Source organism: Boleophthalmus pectinirostris, unplaced genomic scaffold, assembly GCF_026225935.1.
Source record: "Boleophthalmus pectinirostris isolate CB_2022bp ecotype Guang Dong unplaced genomic scaffold, ASM2622593v1 HiC_scaffold_15, whole genome shotgun sequence".
Classification (NCBI taxonomy): domain Eukaryota; kingdom Metazoa; phylum Chordata; class Actinopteri; order Gobiiformes; family Gobiidae; genus Boleophthalmus; species Boleophthalmus pectinirostris.
In genome coordinates this window covers 33604149-33624083 of record NW_026571070.1, presented here as the reverse complement: position 1 = coordinate 33624083, position 19935 = coordinate 33604149, and the positions used below count along the sequence as shown (strand labels likewise).

At 41.7% G+C, this 19935-nt stretch overlaps 1 protein-coding gene, 1 long non-coding RNA gene and 1 pseudogene across 2 annotated transcripts; 2 read left to right on the top strand and 1 right to left on the bottom strand.

Moving 5' to 3' along the window:
- Positions 1 to 790: 790 nt before the first annotated feature.
- Positions 791 to 3194, top strand: LOC129408174 (G2/M phase-specific E3 ubiquitin-protein ligase-like; annotated as a pseudogene).
- Positions 3195 to 5748: 2554 nt separating this feature from the next.
- LOC129408088 (uncharacterized) lies at positions 5749 to 7412 on the bottom strand. The gene is made up of 2 exons (XM_055150836.1): positions 7268 to 7412; positions 5749 to 6392 (listed from the first exon to the last, which is right to left on the bottom strand). The coding sequence occupies exons 1-2, from the start codon at positions 7410 to 7412 to the stop codon at positions 5749 to 5751; spliced, it is 789 nt and encodes a 262-aa protein (XP_055006811.1).
- Positions 7413 to 7714: 302 nt separating this feature from the next.
- Positions 7715 to 8859, top strand: LOC129408142 (uncharacterized). The gene is made up of 5 exons (XR_008631837.1): positions 7715 to 7775; positions 8135 to 8191; positions 8275 to 8322; positions 8419 to 8453; positions 8612 to 8859. It is a non-coding gene; the product is annotated as an uncharacterized LOC129408142 (long non-coding RNA).
- The last annotated feature ends 11076 nt before the right edge of the window (positions 8860 to 19935 follow it).

The window sequence follows — 19935 nt, the reverse complement described above, 5'->3', positions numbered from 1 at the left end:
ATGTGAATGAGCTTGCAGGTTGTCAACTTGGCCGTGTATTCCTAATATGTAGCCCAAAATAAACTGAATTAGGATAGTCAACAGAAGCTTTCTTCTGTGTTTCTCTGTAGATTTCAGTGGGCCTTATGAGGCTGAAAGATGGAGTCCTGAGTCCTGTGAGAGGAAAGACACTCCCCCTTTCAGTCAAACCAGGGATAGATGCCAAAGAACTGCACAAAGCAGCGCTGACAAAATTAAAGGCCTTTGACAGGAATGTACCACCAGGTCCCTACTTTCTGCTGTATCCTGATGGGTCAAAGATTGAAAATATACCAGGAACAAACAACTCAATCTCTTTAAAAGAATACAAGGAGGCAGTGGGGAAGGTGTACCAACGCATCATCGTGTACATTTGTACAGCTGCAGATTTCATGACCTGTTGTGAGTTAACCTGAGACTAATTACCAACCTAGAGGAACACTGTGGTACTGGTTCAGAATAATAATTTAATATCTGATCTTGTATTTCCCAGCTCAGGAGCCCACCACAGATTCCGAGGAGTCAGACTCAGACGTGATAATCATGAGCAGAAGTGCTGCAGAGTTCAATACAGATGATATGTATATACTTGTGTGTTTTTTTCCATGCATTGCTCATATTTTAAATTTAACACCTAAATGGTTATATTTTGCTATATTTTGAAATAACCATTCCCTCTAATGTATATAACTGTTTGTACTGTATATGTTTTTTTCTGCCATAGTCTGAAGTATCACAGTAATACTTTTTTTTTTATCCTCAGATATGGGAACCTGTCTTGAACAGTACAAATAATAATGATGAACTGTTGCCTACTGATTTAACAACTCCGATGGAAACTACAAGTTACAGGTATTGTTCGTCACTTTTCAAATCACAAATATTATTTATTTAAAAATACCAAAATGTTTTTTTTTTGTGTGTGTGTTAATTTCTTAGAAAATACACTGAGTTGTATTCACCCATTGTGATTGAGGATGAAGAAGACGTGGACGTGGACAGCCAGATAATTCCAAAGGATACAGAGTAAGAACTCACTTGCTCAACAATTGTGAAGTTTTATTGTGGTTAAATTAATCTGCTGTAATTTACCATACACAGTATGTTTATGAAGTAAAAATAGTCTTGTTCTATTTGGTTTCAGGGTGGAATTACTGTCAGTTTCAGAAATAATAAAAAATCTGACACTCCAAATTGACCATAAACATGTCAGCAGATTTAACATATGTCGCTCTGACATCTGGGATGGGGCTGTTAGGGGACTCAAAAGGGGAACATTTACTGAAAACTATGACCTTCTAGTTAAGTTCTCTGATGATGCTGGAAGGTTTGAGGAATGTGTCGACACAGGCGGGCCGAAGAGGGAATTCCTCTCACTGCTCATGAAAGAGCTGAACAAACGACCCATATTTGATGGACCTGTGGAGAGCCGCTACCTTGTTTACAATACAACAGGTTCTATTTTGTGTAAACTACTACATAATTCAACCATCCAATGCCTTAAAATATAGAAACAAATGTAATAATTGTTTATTTTGCATATCTACTGGCAGCAATAAGAGGGGATGAATATTATTTTGCCGGCCAGATGATAGCCTTGTCCATAGTACACGGTGGTCCTGGTCCAAATTTTCTGTCGGAGGATCTGGTCAGCTTCATCTCAGGGAAATCCAGTTTCAAGTCATCAGTAACAGACATTACAGATGAGGAAATAGGGAAAGTGCTACGAGAGGTATGAGGCCAGGGCAGAGATTTTGTTGGTAAAAAGAAAGGTTTTGTATGTATGTATATATGAGAGAACAGTGCCATGTTGCAAACTGCTGGGTGTTTCAGATATGTGAAGTCATTGGAGGAAAAAGACATAATTGTGAAGGACTACCTGTGGTGGTTCATCATCGACAGGAATCATGCTGCTATTGACAGTTTTTTTTTTTTCTATATTTCAACAACAAATGTTTATTGTAAAAAAGGCTATTGTGTTATCTCTGCAAACTAGCAAATACAGTGTACATAAAACTCTTCTAGTACTTATCCTTAGAAATAGGCTATGGAAAAGTATATCAGAAAACTTAAAATCTTAGAAATTTTGTGTTTGAAGTGTTTGAATGCTGAAAAGGCACCTAGCCATGCTACAGGATTAACCACATTATCATCCTGCTGTTGTATTTTAGATTCAAAGCCGGTCTTGCCACTTTGCAGTTTTAACGGCTCTACAACAGCATCCTTCAGTTCTGACCGATGTCCTCTGCCACGTCAACAAGAGGTTAACTGCTGTGGAGGTTGAACACATGTTCCAACCTGAGCTGAGGCCAAATGGAAGCAACAGGAAGGTCCAGGAGGACAAAACCATGAGCTTCTGGGCAGACGACCTACTTGATAGTGAAGGTAATTTGCTCTATTACAGGGGTTTTCAAATTGAGTGAGAGAGAAAGACAGAGAGAGAGTGAGAGAGAGAGACAGAGAGAGAGTGAGAGAGACAGAGAGAGAGAGAGACAGAGAGTGAGAGAGACAGACAGACAGAGAGAGAGAGAGAGAGAGAGAGACAGAGAGAGAGTGAGAGAGACAGACAGACAGAGAGTGAGAGAGAGAGAGAGAGAGACAGAGAGAGAGTGAGAGAGACAGACAGAGAGTGAGAGAGAGAGAGAGAGAGACAGAGAGAGAGTGAGAGAGACAGACAGAGAGTGAGAGAGAGAGAGAGAGAGACAGAGAGTGTGAGAGAGAGAGAGAGAGAGACAGAGAGTGTGAGAGAGAGAGACAGAGAGTGAGAGAGACAGACAGAGAGTGAGTGAGAGAGAGAGACAGAGAGTGAGAGAGACAGACAGAGAGAGAGAGACAGACAGAGAGAGAGAGAGAGACAGAGAGAGTGAGAGAGACAGACAGACAGAGAGTGAGAGAGAGAGACAGAGAGTGAGAGAGAGAGACAGAGAGAGAGTGAGAGAGACAGACAGAGTGAGAGAGAGAGACAGAGAGTGAGAGAGAGAGAGACAGAGAGAGAGTGAGAGAGACAGACAGAGTGTGAGAGAGACAGAGAGAGTGAGAGAGACAGACAGAGAGAGAGTGAGACTGTTTACATTCAGCTGATTATTTTCATATCTGTCAATTTTTAGAAAATAACACCTTGGTGTCCTTGGAGGAGCTCTTCATGTTTGCCACGCGTGCCTCCAGCTGGAATGGATACGGAGTTTCTCGCAAGTTCAACATAATGAAACACATGTGCCATACTTGCTTCCTCTGGACTGCTACAGTACCTTTAAAAAATGGATTTGGGATAAATTCGGATTTTTTAATTATTGATCAGGAATTAAGTGTTTACATGGTCTTTTTAAAGTGGAATTCATTTTTATTCTGAATTTAATTATTTTTTATCGAATTTTTTTGACAATTGACAGCCAACTCTCATTAACCAACACAAACAAAATATTATTAAATCTTCAAAACAACAAAAAGCTGATATTCATACAGTTTTCGTAAAATGACAACAACATAAATAGTAGGATTTTTATTGATTTTTATTAACCTCCCATCTCAATGACATCTCTTTCATACCTGAAGTAGAAAGAAACGAGAGTGAGACAGACAATTTTTTTTTTTTTTTTTTTTTTTTTTTTTGATGCAGCAGAGAACAGCCGACCTAAACACAGCTCGCAGATCAAGGCCTTTCTTATTAAGGGAATAAGATTGCACATTTTAATTGTCAGAATGTGTTTAGTTTGGGCCAGTGGGTCACATTAATGTTTGGGCTAAAAAAGGAAAAGTGAGTCTAATCCAGGGATCTCCAGCCTGTAGCTCTCCACCCCCGTCCAAGTAGCTCGCCGAGGGATTTATGAATTAGGCGTATTGTGCTGAATAAACAGTATTTACCTATTCCGCACAATAATTCATTAATTAAATGTACAATTAAGGCCGTCTTACTGACTCTCAGCTCCCTCCTATTTTTGTTTTGTAAAGTTCGGAGACCCCTGATCTAATCTCATTTTAAATCCTGTAATCCTGTCGTTTTTAAAAGTTGTAGGTTCCTGTCAGCTGAACACAAAGCAGTTTAAGATCACATTCCGCTCTCTGAGAAAAATCCTTTCTCGGCCAGAGGGATTTTTTCGCTGAAGTTCCAGTGAGTGGCCACTACATCAACTGGAGGCAGCTACAAGCAGCAACACCCTGTCCACTTATTTTAATAGATCATGGATGCTCATTATCCTCCTGTACCACTTCCTCTTTTTTCTTGTCCCTCTCCTGCACCAGTGTGTTGTTCATCTCCTCCAGCAGGGAGCACTGTCTTTGAGTATGTCTTTACTTTTCCTCCAACTCGGTGCATTTCTCAAACTGTTGGAAGTGCTTCATGTTCAACTCGTCACAAGTCTTTAAAAGATAATTTTTCATTTGCTTTTCCCGCTCCAAGTCGTCCTGTAGCGAACTTGTCATTAGCTTCTGCACACTGCATCTGTCGACTTGTATCGCGAGATCTCTGCTTAGCTCCTTATAGTCTGAACACACTGAAGTCTGAAGAGAAACAGTTTTGGTTTGTTTCTCTTCTTTCTTCTCTTGCTGTAGTGCACTTATCCTCTTGATCAGCACCGAGCGCTCTTCCCATGTTCTTCAATTGCTGTTCCAGCGCACTACATTTCTCCAGCTGCCGGGAGCTCTGTGCCTTCAGGTCTTCAGCGTGGCGGCCATCTTGTTCTTTAGTTCCGCTCTGCCGTGTTTCTCGTTATCCACCTCCTGCTCGAGTGCACGCTTTGTGTTAACCAGCCAGAGGATCTTGTTCTCTAACCTACTCGCGAACTGCCCAAATTCACTACATTTTGCCGATATGGTGACACACTCTTCATTTAAATTTGTTCTGGCAAGTTTTTCCTGCTCGTCCTCTCGCTGCAGCACAATGTTCTTTTCGGCCAGCAGGGAGCACTCGTCCTGTGAGGTGTTCAGTAGCTCCTGTAGCTCACTGCATCTCTTCGCCAGCCTGGTGCACTTGGCATTCATCTCATCATAGCAGTTCAAAACGGTGTCAGACTTCAGCGGCTTCTTCTTAACACTGTTCCTACTGCACTCCTGGGATCTCTTCTCTTCACACATCCTGATAATGGCATTTATGTGTTGGATCTGTGTCTCCGTGTCCTGTATGTTTTTCAGCGTCTCGACTCTCTGCTCAGCCTTGAGTTCTGCGACTTCTTTCCGCAGTGCCTCAATATCTCTATCTTTAGACTGAAGCTGGTGTTTCAGTTCATCTGACTGGACTATCAGTGCATCTCTCTCCTTTTTCACTGTGTCCAGTTCAGATGTGAGGCCTTGCAGTCGCCTCTTATGAGCTGCCATTTCTGTCAATAATTGTACCTTCTCCTTCTCGTGCTCAGTCTCTTTGAATAGATCCATGGGGGCAGCAGGAGACTGTGTGCATTTGATAGGGGGAGTAGAGGGAGGAGGAGGGGGCGGAGCCACTGGGACATGCCCCAGTCTTTTTTATTATTATCAAAATTATTATTTAAACCAAAGTATTTACAAAAAAAGGGTCAGGGTCAGGGAAAGGGTTAGGGTTTTGGGTTACGATTAGGATTACGGTTAGGGCTAGGTTTAGGGCTAGGCTTAGGGTTAGGATTAGAGCTAGGATTAGGGTTAGGTTAGGGTTAGGATTGGGGGTGGTGGTAGGGGGTGGGGTGGTGGTGGGGGGTGGGCTAGGGGTGTTGGGGGGGTGGGGTATGGTAAGGGGGTGGGGTATGGTGAGGTGATGGGGTATGATCAGGGGGGTGGGGTATGGTGAGGGGGTGGGGTATGGTGGGGGATGGGGGTGGGGTATGGTGAGGTGGTGGGTATGGTGGGGGGTGGGTGGTATGGTGAGGGGGGGTGGGTATGGTGAGGGGGTGGGGTATGGTGAGGGGGTGGGGTATGGTGAGGGTGGGGTATGGTGAGGTATGGGTGAGGGGGTGGGGGTATGGTGAGGTGGGGTATGGTGAGGTATGGTGAGGGGGTGGGGTATGGTGAGGGGGTGGGGTGGTGAGGTGGGTATGGTGAGGTGGGTGGGGTATGGTGAGGGGGTGGGGTATGGTGAGGGGGTGGGGGGTGGGGTATGGTGAGGGGGATGGTGAGGTGGGGGTATGGTGAGGGGGTGGGGTATGGTGAGGGGGGGGTATGGTGAGGGGGTGGGGTATGGTGAGGTGGGGTATGGTGGTGGGGTATGGTGAGGGGTGGGGTATGGTGAGGGGGTGGGGTATGGTGAGGGGGTGGGGGGTGGGGTATGGTGAGGGGTGGGGTATGGTGAGGTGATGGGGGTGAGGGGGTGGGGTATGGTGAGGGGGTATGGTGAGGTGATGGTGAGGGGGTGGGGTACGGTGAGGTGGTGGGGTACGGTGAGGGGGTGGGGTACGGTGAGGGGGTTGGGTACGCTGAGGTGATGGGATACGGTGAGGGGTAGGGTGGGGGGGTGTAGGGTAAGGGGTATGTTTAGAGGTAACGGTTAGGGTTAGGTTTAGGATAAAGGTTAGGGTTAGGATTAGGATAAGGGTTAGGATTAGGATAAGGGTTAGGGTAGATTTACGGGTTAGCTTAAGCATCTGCTCAGAATTATAACAAAAAAGCTTTTAAATATGATGATGTTAAAGCCCCAAAGTGCAATGTGTCCAAGAGACTCAGCAGGACTCCCTGTACAACAAAACAACGAAGAGCGCTGCTTTGAAGTACCAGTTGTAAAAGTATTCTGTCACTTTAGTGTTTATTTCACTGTGTCACTCAAAGTTTACTTTAAAGCAGCGTCGTGCTTCTCTGATGACGTCATAAAGCAGAGTTCTATCACCATGGAGATCCAGGGCGCATTAGAACATCACGTTGCTACGGCGACAGCTTCTCAGGCTCCAAAACTATTTTAAATTCTAGAATGTGATGTCATTGTCCAAGAGGGGAGCTAAATCATTTTCCCATTACGATGTACTTTTTCATCTGTATTAATATTAGATGGAAACCATGGCAACAGGGAGGTCGTCTGCTCTTGTGGAAGCTTTTAACATGTTGAACGTTTAGTGTTGTTTTTCACTCAAAGTTTACTTTAAAGCAGCGTCATGCTTCTCTGACGTCATAAAGCAGAGTTCTATCACCATGGAGATCCAGGGCGGCATTAGAACATCACGTTGCTACGGCGACCGCGCACTTCGGCGACATATACAAGGCCCACACATCACTCTTAGAAGGTAGAAAGCTCTGAAAAGTAGATTTTGCATAATGTGGCAAGACCGGCTTTGAGGGTCTGGGCTGCAGGTGCTCTTACCTGGCGTTCCGTGGCGCTGCGCTGGTGGCCTATTTAAGCGCTCCCTTCTCAGTCGTTCCCCCTTTTGGCTCACACGCTCTTCCGGGCCTGTCCTTGTGGCCGCTCTGTCCTCCAGCTCAGGTAACTTCCATTTCGTAAATTCCATGCCCGTTACATCCCAATTTCCAGTCACGTCTCCTTTTAGTGCCGCTGTTTGGCCGCTGCTTGGCCGGTGCTCTGCCCCGCATCAGTCCCTCGCTCCTCCAAATCACGGAGCACCTAGGGCGCGCTTTCATCTCCGCTGACAAGGTAATGCACGCCCGATACTCCTCCACTCATTCATCCATGCCCATACTTTTACCGGTGTCTCTCCTTAGCTCCACGGGTGAGCCGATAAAAAGCACAACTTTTAACAACTGCTAACGTTAGATAACCAACCAAAACTTATGTTGTTTTTCCCCAGATGACATCAGGAGCCCCTGTCCTTCTGCTGAGTGTCTCCATCAGGAGCCCGGCACGCTGATCAGAAGTAAGTACTTTTAATGATTTCTGTGACAGTGAAGATTTAGTTTGGAGCCAGATCTGACTTTGTCTCTAACTTTCTGTTCTGGGACTTGAGACGGTGCTTCAGACTTTCAGTGAGAGATGTTGACATGAACTAATGTGTCACATCTATATTACACTGATATTGACTATGAACACCATCATAAATTGATTATTATATTTTAAATGTTGTGGTAAAAGTAAATGTAGTAGAGTATTGTGTATTAACAGCAGTGAAATACGTCTCATGTTCATACTCAGGCTCAAACTAAAACAAAAGAGTTCAGTTTTACTGCGCTAAAGTATTTCCTGTGAGTTAAATCATGTTTTTCATCTCTGTTTCAGGATATACTATGGTTAATAAGAAGATGGACAGAACAGCCTGATAAAGACCCTCTGGAGGTAAATACTGCACTTGTGTTAAACACTGGGGCCTGAAATGATCCAAACTGATATTTGTGTTTCTCTTATTTGATGTTTTACAGAATTCCCTCTGCTGGGCCAAGTTCCAAAAATGTAGAGACAGACCCTCTGTAAGTTTACTGTATTATCCTACTTTTATTCACTTTCATAACTAAACATATGCACATTATAATCACACCTGTTGTTGTGCAGATTGTTTCTTTCAGAACCTGCTGTGGTGGAGTTTACAGACTGACCCTCTGTAAGTGCATAGATTTCTCCAATCAAGTGTTTACCTTTCATGTTCAAATCACACAGCCACTGTCATGACTTACAATGTTCTTCACAAACCTGAACTCTAACTCCTTACAAGAATAAGAGGTGTAATGGGGTGTTTAATACACACTGGTGTCATGTCAGATGCTGTGAGAAAGGGGAAGTCCAGTCCTGGACACTGACAGACTGGATCTTCACCAGTAGGACTGAAGAGGAGCCAGACTCACTACACCTCTGCCTCAAAACCTCTGCCTCAGACTGAAGCTAAAGACAGAGGCTCTGAAGCTCCCACACTGCACACTCTATAAGAACAACCATCCGTCTAATTGTTCTGTGGTGGTAAACACAAGTTCAGTTTGAGTTTGAACTGTATGGTTTGGCTACACTCATCTGTCCAGGCTTTTACTCATATCGCTTATATTTGTTTTTTGCCATTAAAAAAAAACCTAAAACTTTGCTTAACTTGAACTATTTTTAGTAAAAACTGTAAATTGTCATTTTCATATTAAGAATAAAGCATTGGTTAACTCAAAGGGTATATAAGTCCTATAACATTAATAATAATTATTCATGTCCTAAGATTTCTAATTAATGATTTAAATAAATATTGTTTACAATGTAAACAAATGTTTCTTTTTTTCTTAACTAATGAGATTTAGTGATAGGATATCATTGATCCAACTTTGAAATTGTTTAAGTTTTTAAATTTAAGCCTTTTTATCTCAGTTTTAATACTTGCTGTAAAAGGTTTATGTACAATTACAATGCAAATGCTGCTGGTGTGTATTTAGGTCAGAAGTGGATCAGTATTAAATCTGAAGCATATGTGGGCTTCTTCCCTGTGTTTTTAAAGTTTCATTTATGTTAATTCGCCCTGTACTGAATGCCTGTGTACAATAATATGCTGTGTATGTTTCTGGACTTTGGAGTGTCAGTGGGGTTGGGATATGATGTCATATGGACGGTGAATGTATATGGGAAAGATAAGGGGTGTGTCTCCATCCTTTAGCATCTGCCAGTCTGTGATGGGACACGTGTTGGGACAAAAGTGCTGTGTATGTTTCCATGAAGATGTGAACTCAACAGTTCTGCTGGTATAAAAGGACCCAGTTTTTCTGTGCATGAGTTGGGGAACGTCGACTGCGTTGTCGAGGGACGACCGACGCACAGAGAGACGCCGCGTAGGCAGAATCCTGCTGAATCAACTTGAATCTTGAGACCTGAACCTGCCTGAACCAGTAAAGAGACATGTCTGAGAACTGTTCTAACTCTCCAAGCCTCTTTCTTAAGATCCTCTGTTCAGGCTGCCTCCAGGAGAAGCTGACACACATATTTAGGCTCCTAACGACACAATAAACAGATCGGCGGCAGATAACCCGGTTCTGAAAGCGGATCCAAAACGGGTCCCGGGCGGATCCGCGAGATACGCAGCGGATCCGTCAAAATAAGCCCGGATCCGCGGCGGAGGCGCGGCTGATCCGCTGCGTATCCGCGCGACGGATCCGTTGCGGATCCGCGGCGATGTGCAAGTGAACTCCGTTGTGGATCCGTTCTGCGTATTTTTTGCTATGTAGGTAGTGAGTCCCTCGCCATTGCGCTTGGCTGTGCGCCGCCGTATCCCTTAAACCGCGGCGGCAGGAAACCAAAACCCTTCTACCACGTGCTGCCTGTGCCAAACAACTCTCTAAATTGTATGTTTATAGCGTGTGCCGGTCCATGTTGTTTGGACCACGTCTGGACGCACTTATTCTGTGTAGAGTTGCCTTTGATTCAGCCTGGGGATTGCGCACTGTCACTTTCAACCACGGTATGTGTTTAGCCCAGATCCTTGCACTGCAGGCTCAGATTTTAATCCCAAAACTTAATTTTCTAGGTGTCAGCGGGGGCCTGCAGCGGCGTGAGCACACCGCCTCTGCTCTTTTGTTTTACGTTTGTTTTGCTGTTTTGTTTTGCTTTATTTTGTTTCACTGCTGTTTTGTTTCACTGCTGTTTTGTTTAGCTTTTGCTTCATTGTCTTGCTTTGCTTTATTTTTGGTTTGTTTTACTTCTGGCTTTGGGGTTTCGTTGAGTATTTTCAATATTGTGTACCTGTTCTTCCACTGTAGTGTTTTACTGTTTGCCTATTTTTATGAATGTAGCTACTTTTAAATAACCTAAAACTGTCTTTTAAAAATAGAGGAAAATAAAGATTGTGTAAATGATGGAACCTGGCTCTCTCCCTCAATGATATGCTTACCTGTGCCTTACATTTAGACTTTATTTCCCCAAACTAGATTTGGGGTGGCGTTGTTGCAGCAACTTATTATAAAGCTTAACATTTCCCGGAGTGTTAACCCCTCGGTTGCCACAATAACATGGGCCCTTTAAAGAGTACACAAGAAAGAAGAGAGAGATTCAACCCACGGTGCCCAGAAAGTACCTCTCTGGTGGTTCGGTTGGTGATGAAATTCCACATAGAGCTGAATATCATTGGAATGTTCAGTGGGTACATTCACAGGAAGGTAAAATGTAACAAGTGTAATGTAAAATGAATCGCTACTGACAAACACTAGTATGAAATAAAAAGATGAGGATAGAAGCACATATAGAGTCGTTTTTATCAGTTTATTGGCCAAACATGTCAGCATGTTTTGCCCATGACGCCATTCTTGTTTTTGTCAGTCTTTTTGTAATTTCTTGAATGTTACTTTGCCTGTGGCTGTTGAGTGGGCAATGAGACCAGGTTGTAGATGTCGTTTTCCTTATAGCAGGAAGGAGCAGGAGTGACTTCCACAGAACCAGGGATCTCCTCATACAGTTCATTGACAAAGCATGACATTTTAGACTAAATGTAGGCTATTTTAAAATGCATATAACGGGTTTTCATTGAAATTTAGACATGTTTTGGTTCCTGTTAATGAGGGGGGTCTATTTTACTTCTGTGGGGAAGCCTATAGACACATCAAGAATCTCAGACTTCCGGCATTGCACAACTTCATACTGGGAAGGATTCTCCAAAATAGTAAGCATGAAACCGCCATGTTTGTTTTCCCAGTGGGATGTGTCTATTGACAAAGTCGATCTTTTCAAGTCTTTTGAACCATATCACTTTTGTTTCTGGTTCTGATATTGTCATATTTTAATTTTGGGATTCAGATGTTGTATTTGTGTGGTTGTTGGATCCTAACAGTGGAAAATGGCTTGAGAAATGTGTTTGTGAACTTCATAAATACAAAAGAGAATCAGATGTGTGTGACTCAAACCTCTGTTCAAACTGTTTTCCTTCCCAATGGAATTGAAAAATAGTGAAAGGTGAAGGTGATGGGCAGGATTGATCCACAGGAAGGACAAAAAAGGAAACCTTTGACTGACTAAATCATCCTGAGTTTGTATGTGGAGCACCATCAAAGTGGGATCCCGATCCCTCGCTCAACTTGGTTACGTATTTAAAAGTCAACGCCAAAGCAAAAGGCACCAACTGTTCACCAAGAAAAACCTTCCACTGCAAAGAGACCAAGACGTGATGTTTCTGTAAAACCACAAGAACAAGAAAGTGCAGCTCAGTCTGTTTGTCTTCTGTAACAAACAGGATCCTGCTTTGATGGCTCCACATACAAAATGTTCTCTGTAAACTCGAGATGATTTAGTCAGTCAAATGTTTCCTTTTTCGTCTTTCCTGTGGATCAATCCTGCCCATCACCTTCACCTTTCACTATTTTTCAATTCTGTTGGGAAGAGAAACAGTTTGAACAGAGGTTTGAGTCACACACATCTGATTCCCTTTTGCATTTTTGGAGTTCGCAAACACATTTTTCTTGTCGTTTTCCGCTGTTTGGATCCAACAACCACACAATTACAATGTCCCAATCCCAAAACTAAAATATGACAATATCAGAACCAGAAACAAAAGTGATATGGTTGTGTGTGTGTGTGTGTGTGTGTGTGTGTGTGTGTGTGTGTGTGTGTGTGTATGTGTGTGTGTGTGTGTGTGTGTGTATGTGTGTGATGTCGATGGCTCTAAACTCCAGACACAAGGTCATATTGATCTGAGGACACACACAGAGGTCAAAGGTCAGCATGTGTGAGCAGTGTGTGGACTGTGCTGTACTGACAGATTGTGTGTGTTTGTGTGAGTGTTTGTTTAAATAATAAATTCCGATCAGAGAGTCTCTTTTACTTAAATAAAAGCTCTTGACTTTAGACTTTAGATTTAAACAAACTTTATTGATCCACAAGAAAAATGATTTGGACACAAGAGTCACACATCACAATAAAATAGAACAACAAAGATAAAAAATATAAATGGTGAAAATAAATTCTAAATAAGAAGCAAAAAAGAGACAGGTGTCAAATAAAACATAATTATATAAATGTAAATGTACAAGTCCAAATAAAATAGAAAAATAAATAATTAAAAAAATCTCTATACAGCTACATACAGGACATAAGGTTATCTGTTCCATAAGGGTGAGTTGTTGTACAGTTGTAGGGAGTATTATCCGTTCCATAAGAGTGAGTTGTTGTACAGTTGTAGGGAGTATTATCTGTTCCATAAGGGTGAGTTGTTGTACAGTTGTAGGGAGTATTATCTGTTCCATAAGAGTGAGTTGTTGTACAGTTGTAGGGAGTATTATCCGTTCCATAAGAGTGAGTTGTTGTACAGTTGTAGGGAGTATTATCCGTTCCATAAGAGTGAGTTGTTGTACAGTTGTAGGGAGTATTATCCGTTCCATAAGAGTGAGTTGTTGTACAGTTGTAGGGAGTATTATCTGTTCCATAAGAGTGAGTTGTTGTACAGTTGTAGGGAGTATTATCTGTCCCTCTGTAGTCTGGTGCAGTCAGGAGTGTTCACACAGTCAAGTTGATGAAATTTAAAATCTAAATTTTACATACAGTTTAATAATTTAATGACAGCACATTATTATATTATTATTACATGGTTATTAACCTTTTTTGTTGTATTATTAGACCGTGATAATAATTATGATTTATGAATGTTATTTTCCATAGACTGTATATTCCCAATGTGCTCCAGTCACATTTAGAATAAGAAAAATGCTGAAATGAAAATATATTGAAAAGTGTAAATAAACTCGATCTTTAAGTCAATTTAAAACAGTGAAATGACTCATTTAAAACAGATTCTGAATTCAGTTGATTCTCACCTTGTCCTTATTTAGTGGTGCACACTGACATCTGCTGGCCAAAAGGTGTAAGTGAAAGTATCAGGAGATTCGGGGCTTAAGCTGTTTCCACTTTGACTTGTTTTACTTTTCTTATACTCTAATTTTTCTGGTGGATGTTCTGACAGTAAATCTTTCTCTCTTTTACTGTGGGCGGGCTCTCCTCTCCACAGATTTGACCTGACACAGTTTCACAGAGCACCTTTAATATAAGGTCTATAGAATGTGCAGTTTTGTTGCATTGTTACTTCAAAACAGCACCCCCTACTGGAGATGGCACATGGCAAGAGAAAATCACGTCACGAGAGTAATTAGACAAGCCAACAATTACAGCAGGTCTGATTTTGAAGAGAAATCTAATCATACAGCTCAGACTTTTTTTTTTATATATAGTTACTGTTATTTGGAAGACCAAGTACGAGTGTATGTAGATTTAAAATAAATGTTACAATCTTAAAGGGGACAACAGCAACAGTCAGTTTTGTGGAATATAGGACATTTAAACAGTTCCTCTTTCATTTTTTGTCTTTGCTGCATTAGTTTGCCTGGAATTTTCTTGTCAAAACCATTTGTGAACAAAATCAGATTACTCACACCACGTGGAACTGTTTCCATGGCATTTCAGTAATCAGATAACTCCAGAAATCAGATCATGATCAGCTTTTTGGTAAACATAGTAGGGATGTAACGATATCCAAGTCTCACGATATGATATCATCACGGTATGAAACTCACAGTACGATATTTATTGTGATATTGTGGGAAAGTTCATGATATGATGGAGAGTCTCAGGATTAGAGATCTAAACAATATCCAAATCTGTCAGTATATTTTCACGATATACATCTCACAGTACAATATTTATTGTGACATTTTGTGGAGGTTAAACAGCTGAATCTGGGAGTATGCTACTTTTTCCTCTTATTTGCCTTGACAAGACTTAACCCAAAGAACTAAGGCTTAAAATGTGGCATGTTGGCTGAGTGGCTAGCACTCATGCCTCACAGCAAGAAGGTTCTGGGTTCAATCTCCATGTGGTTCACCTGAGCCTTTCTGTGTGGAGTTTGTATGTTTCTACCTCTCTCCAGTTTCCCCCATCAACCCAAAACATGCTCCAGGTCCATAAACAGTTGATAGTCAAGGTCAGTTAAATACAATCAATTCAATCATTGTGTCCTTAGGCAAGACACTTCACCCACATTGCCTAGTATGAAAGTGGTGTGTGTGTGAGTGATGGTGGTGGTCAGAGGGACTGATGATTGGCATGTCAGCTGTGCTTCTGTCAGTCTGCCCCAGGGCAGCTGTGGCTACAATAGTAGCTTCCCATCACCAGGTATAGAGTGAATGAATAATGCTGAATAATGCTCTGTAAAGCGTCTTTGGGGACAAAAAATGTCTGTGAAAAGCGCCATATAAATAAAGACTTACTTAAAAGTGTTAGAACTGTTATTTCTTCTTTTAGTCTGCACTGAAATGGAGCAAAGGATCATGGTCTATGTAGTTCCCTCTGCCTTTTGTTCTTAGCTATGGCTGCACCATAACTCTTCATTTAAAGGTTGTATAGAGGATTTTCCAAGGAACGAGAAATCCAGCGACTGTTTGTCCTTTTTCAAATGTTGCACATGCGTGAAACCACCCCCCCTCCCCTACAGCTCCTACGTAAAAACGCCTCCTCCCGCCTCCTCCTTACGCCAGAAACAGGTTTGTTTACAGCCGGTGAGCTGCACATGACTTGTAAACAACTAACTACAGTGTTGGTTAGGCAAGACGGAGAAGTGAGGAGCGGGGGGAGCGGGTGTGCGGACATTTCGTTCGCGGACGAGAAGTGAGGAGCAGGGAGAAGAGCGGAGCAGGGAGAGAGGAGAGAGAGAGGAGAGAGGAGAGAGAGAGGAGAGAGGAGAGAGGAGAGGGGAGCGGTGCGCGGAGATTCCGTGCCCGGAAAAAGTGAGGAGCAGGGGGACGAGCGGAACGGGCAGCGGGGAGAGGAGCAGGAAAGGGGTGCAGAGAAGGTTGCGCGGAGATTCAGTGTGAATGAACTAGCTACAACACGCAGCAGCAAGCGGACTCTTTCTTTGCCTTGAAAATTACGTTTTCAGACATAGGATATCGCTTTCGTGTCCTGAAAAACGTTTGACTAGCTCTTGGAAATAAAGTACGTTTTCATAATAAGCAGAAGTTACCTGTCCAGGAGTAATTTGTGGACCAGTGCGTCAGTCTTTAGACCCTGCGTCTGCTTCAGTCGCGCCATCGCTGGAATGAATCTTCAAGAATCACCTTAGTTTGGCTTCGCTGCTTTTCCCCTTGTCTTCTTCTTTCAGCGACCTCAAAAACTGACTTTCTTTTGCGGCGAACTGCTCCTGGATTCTTGTCGCCATTGCAACAAACTTTGTGCGAACTGCGAGGAAGATATAGGTAAAAAAAGCCGCTAAGAACTGTTGTGTTGGTGGAGTAAACAGCGTCTGTGCGTCTTGCGTCTGTGGACTGCGTGACAGGCGTACGTAAACCACGTACCGGCGGCGCGCAGGCAAGTCAGTTACTATAGAAACGTAGGGAGATTTGATTGACAGCCTGTCAGCTCACAGATAACGAGGCAGTGTCGTTATCTATTGGCAAATGTTTAGCCCCACCACGTCCAGAGTTGATGAATTTTTATTCTCTTTTTTTTGGTCATCATAATTACAAGGCTACTGCACCTCTATAATGCTATCATTGACAATTTGAAACAAACAAAAAATCCTCCATACAACCTTTAAGCAAAGAGACTTGTGATTCGATATATTATGAGGGTCCACGATATTGTGAGAACTTTGAGGATACAATATCACGATATTTTGGTTATTGTTACATCCCTAAAACATAGTATCAAAAAAAGAGACACAGAGACCAGTGGGATTTCAGTATTTTTAATTCTTACTCAGAGAGGCACAGTACACTTTACAGGGCTACCTCCTCTCTCCTCCTCCTTTCTCCTCCACCGTTTTCTTTCCTCTTTCTCTTCGTCTATTTGTGTGCCCACAGACTGTTGGGACGTGGGCTCTGCTACTCAACACAACCTCTCAAACATTCATACATTCATTCCGTCGTGTTCACTTCGTATCTGCTAATACTGTCCACAGAAACAGAGGGAACATAAGAAAAGAACGACGTCTTAATGAGCCTTAATAAAGCATGAACAAAGACTTCACTCAGAATGAATAATTAGTGTATTAAGAATGATTCAGGCTTAGGAACAACTTTAATGTATTATAGGGTTGGGGAATTCATTAAAGTTTCACTGTGTCACTTTTCTGTTGGAGGTGTGTGATTGAATATTCAACAGTCATTTTTATTGCTTAAGAAAAACAAACAAACATGCAAGTTCCACAAGTTTAAAGACGAGTATAAACTGTTAAACATCACATATTTAGTTCACGTTGTTGTCTTTTATTGTTTTGAAAATGCTCTATTCACCCAAAACAACTCTCCACTCTAAGTCACTCCCCCTTCAGAGTGCTATCACACACAATTAGTGTATCCCGCTATTGAAACTCCAGCACATCACATCAGGTTTGTCAAGTTGTTGTGTACAGTTTTGTATCATGTTTTTGTATTTTTATGGAGAATTGTGGTGTGGGAGCATGGGTGATGTAGGCTTGTGGGCGGAGCCTTGTACAGAATTCGTGTGTCATTCGTTCATAAATTTTTCAATATAAAACCAAAAATAAGAAAATGTAAAAACAATTTTTTTTTTTCATTATTTGTCTCCAAAACCAAAATGAAAAAAACAAATAATGATTCGTTTTTTCAGTTTTCAATTTTGTGTTTAAATGAAAAATGGAAAAAATGGATAACGGCCGTTTCCGGTTTACGTGACTTTTTTCAGTCTCAGTCTTAGTCTGGTCCCGGTCCCGGTCTCAATCCCGGTCTGGTTCCAGTCTGGTCCCAGGCCTGGATTAGTCCGTATGCAGTGCAAAAGTCCGGCATCGCAGTCACGGAAGTCACGCAAACCGGAAACGGCCGTTATCTGTTTTTTTTTTCATTTAAACACAAAATCGAAAACTGAAAAAATTAATCATTATCCGTTTTTTCATTTTGGTTTTGGGGACAAATAATGAAGAAAATAGTTGTTTTTTAATTTTCTTATTTTAGGTTTTATATTGAAAAACAAATGAACAAATGACACACGGATTGAGATCGCCAGATGACTCAAACATGGATGACATGTAAAACGTCTTCAGGTAGGTAGGTTTTTGATGAGGGAATGTGGTAGAAAGCAAAAAAATCCCAAAAAACAAAAAGACATGTTGTAGAATATTCTAGGCAAAATGATAACCATGAAGACTAGCAGAAAGTTACATAGTGCAGCTTTAAGTAGTTGCTAAGACAAGCTTGAATCGTTCTTAACACACCGTTTGTTCACTGTGAATCAAGTCTCTATTCACACTTTATTAAGAGTAATTAAAGTGTAGTTATTAGACAGTGATACAAAGCAAATCAGTGAAGCTTTTTATTGGAATTATATATATATATTTTTTAAATGTAAATTTTGTAGAATAACGTGCAATAGAATATAAAAGTTTGTTCATGTGAATTCAAAATCACACCAATTTACACGTATATATTTATATGAAAAATATTTAAGGTTATATAATTTTATTGATTATTTTTCAATTACACTTTTTTTGTAATTTTTGAACAATTAATCAATATTTTATAACAACAATTCCTTTTTTTTAACCTCACTTGCTCATATTTGAAGAACAATATTAGAGTAACAGTACATTCACTCACACATATCCACCATCATCACCCCTCGACTCCGCCCACACAGCACTAGCCCCGCCTCCTCCTCCTCCGCTCCCTAATGGAATAAAAATGGAACATTGTGATTGGTTGAGCCTCAGTGACACATGTGAGGTAGATTTCTTTCTCCAGTCGAATCAAAACAAATGTACACATGTAAAAAGTGTCAAAACGTGCAGAGCTCCTGAGCGCTCAGAGGGAGACGCTGAGCTCGGGTCATGAACGTCGACGATTTAAAGTGGAACCAAATTCAGAATGAGTCCGATTGGTGAGGTAGAATTTTTGTGTTTTGTTTGGGCCTGGTTTATGGGTCTTTTTTTTTTCTGTGCTCATTTTCCTGCCCACGGAAACTACTGGAACTGTGACAAAAAAACAAACAAAACACAACTGCTGAGTATTTGACCAGCACCAGTCACCTGATCTTAAACTTCTGTTGTTGTGTCCTTGGGCAAGACACTTTACCCTAGAATGCAAGTAGTGTGAGCGTGATTTTCGAGGTGATGGTGCAGATTGGCAGACAGATTCTGTCTATGTGTCCCAGGGCAGCTGTGGCTACAACAGGAGTGAATGAAGAATGCACTGGCTGTAGAAATCCTACACATTAACATTATTATCATTATTATTATTAAAAGTGCGCTGTGTCACTATGAAGGTGCAGGGCTGGCTGCTCGCTCATCTCCATGGAGATGTTATTTCTTTGCCTGGAATGTTCCACAGTATGGCACTAAACCCGTCCGCGTCGCATGGGTTTAATTACAGCTCAAAAATACCTTGAAAAACATGAATTATGACAATGTGCTCAAGTTTATTTCCAAACTGTGTAACATTAAAGGCAAAGCAGTTACACTACCGCTCAAAAGTTTTAGAACACCCTCATTTTTCTAGTTATTTATTGCAATTCAAGTCCAGTAAAGAGCTTGAAATGGTACAAAGGAAAGAACTGAACAGACAGAGGTTAAAAAAAAAGATAAAAGAAGAAAACACAAGTCCAAGTTCTGCCAAAACGACCTCAGGAAAAAAGAACAAGATGGTAAAACTTGAAAACCTGGAGTGTCCAGACTTAAACCCCATGGAGCTGGTTTGGGATGAACTGGACAGAAGAGTGAAGCAACCTACAAGTGCCACACATTTATGGAAACTTCTGCGACAGACTTGAAGAACTTTCTCAACAATATTTGATTTCTGTTGTAAAAAGAACGAGCCACGAGTGTGTTCAGCTGTTCTATCTGACAATCAAAAGTCGAGAATAAGTTTTGGTCAACAGGAAACAGTAAAAACTAGAAAAAGTGTGGTGTTCTAAAACTTTTGAGCGGTAGTGTGCATCTCCATGGAGTCAAGCAGGAGGTGGACCTTCAGCTCAGTGCAGCTTTAATATACTTTAGGCAGTCTGGTTTGTCTGGGATGGCTCGAGTGCGTACTGATCAGGAGAAATGAGGTTCAAATGTCTCCTCGTGGGTTTGTCAGCTCACAAATATGCAGTGTAAGGAACCTGTGAGCAAAATCTGTTCACACTGCCTCCTCACA

What these genes read in the sequence shown, in the direction of transcription:
- LOC129408088 (XM_055150836.1), bottom strand. Translation starts at nt 7,412, where the DNA reads ATGGAATTTACGAAATGGAAGTTACCTGAGCTGGAGGACAGAGCGGCC. An exon ending in GCAGCGCCACGGAACGCCAG is followed by an intron (nt 6,393 to 7,267) that starts GTAAGAGCACCT and finishes CCATCACCTCAG; the next exon opens with CGTACCCAACCCCCTCACCG.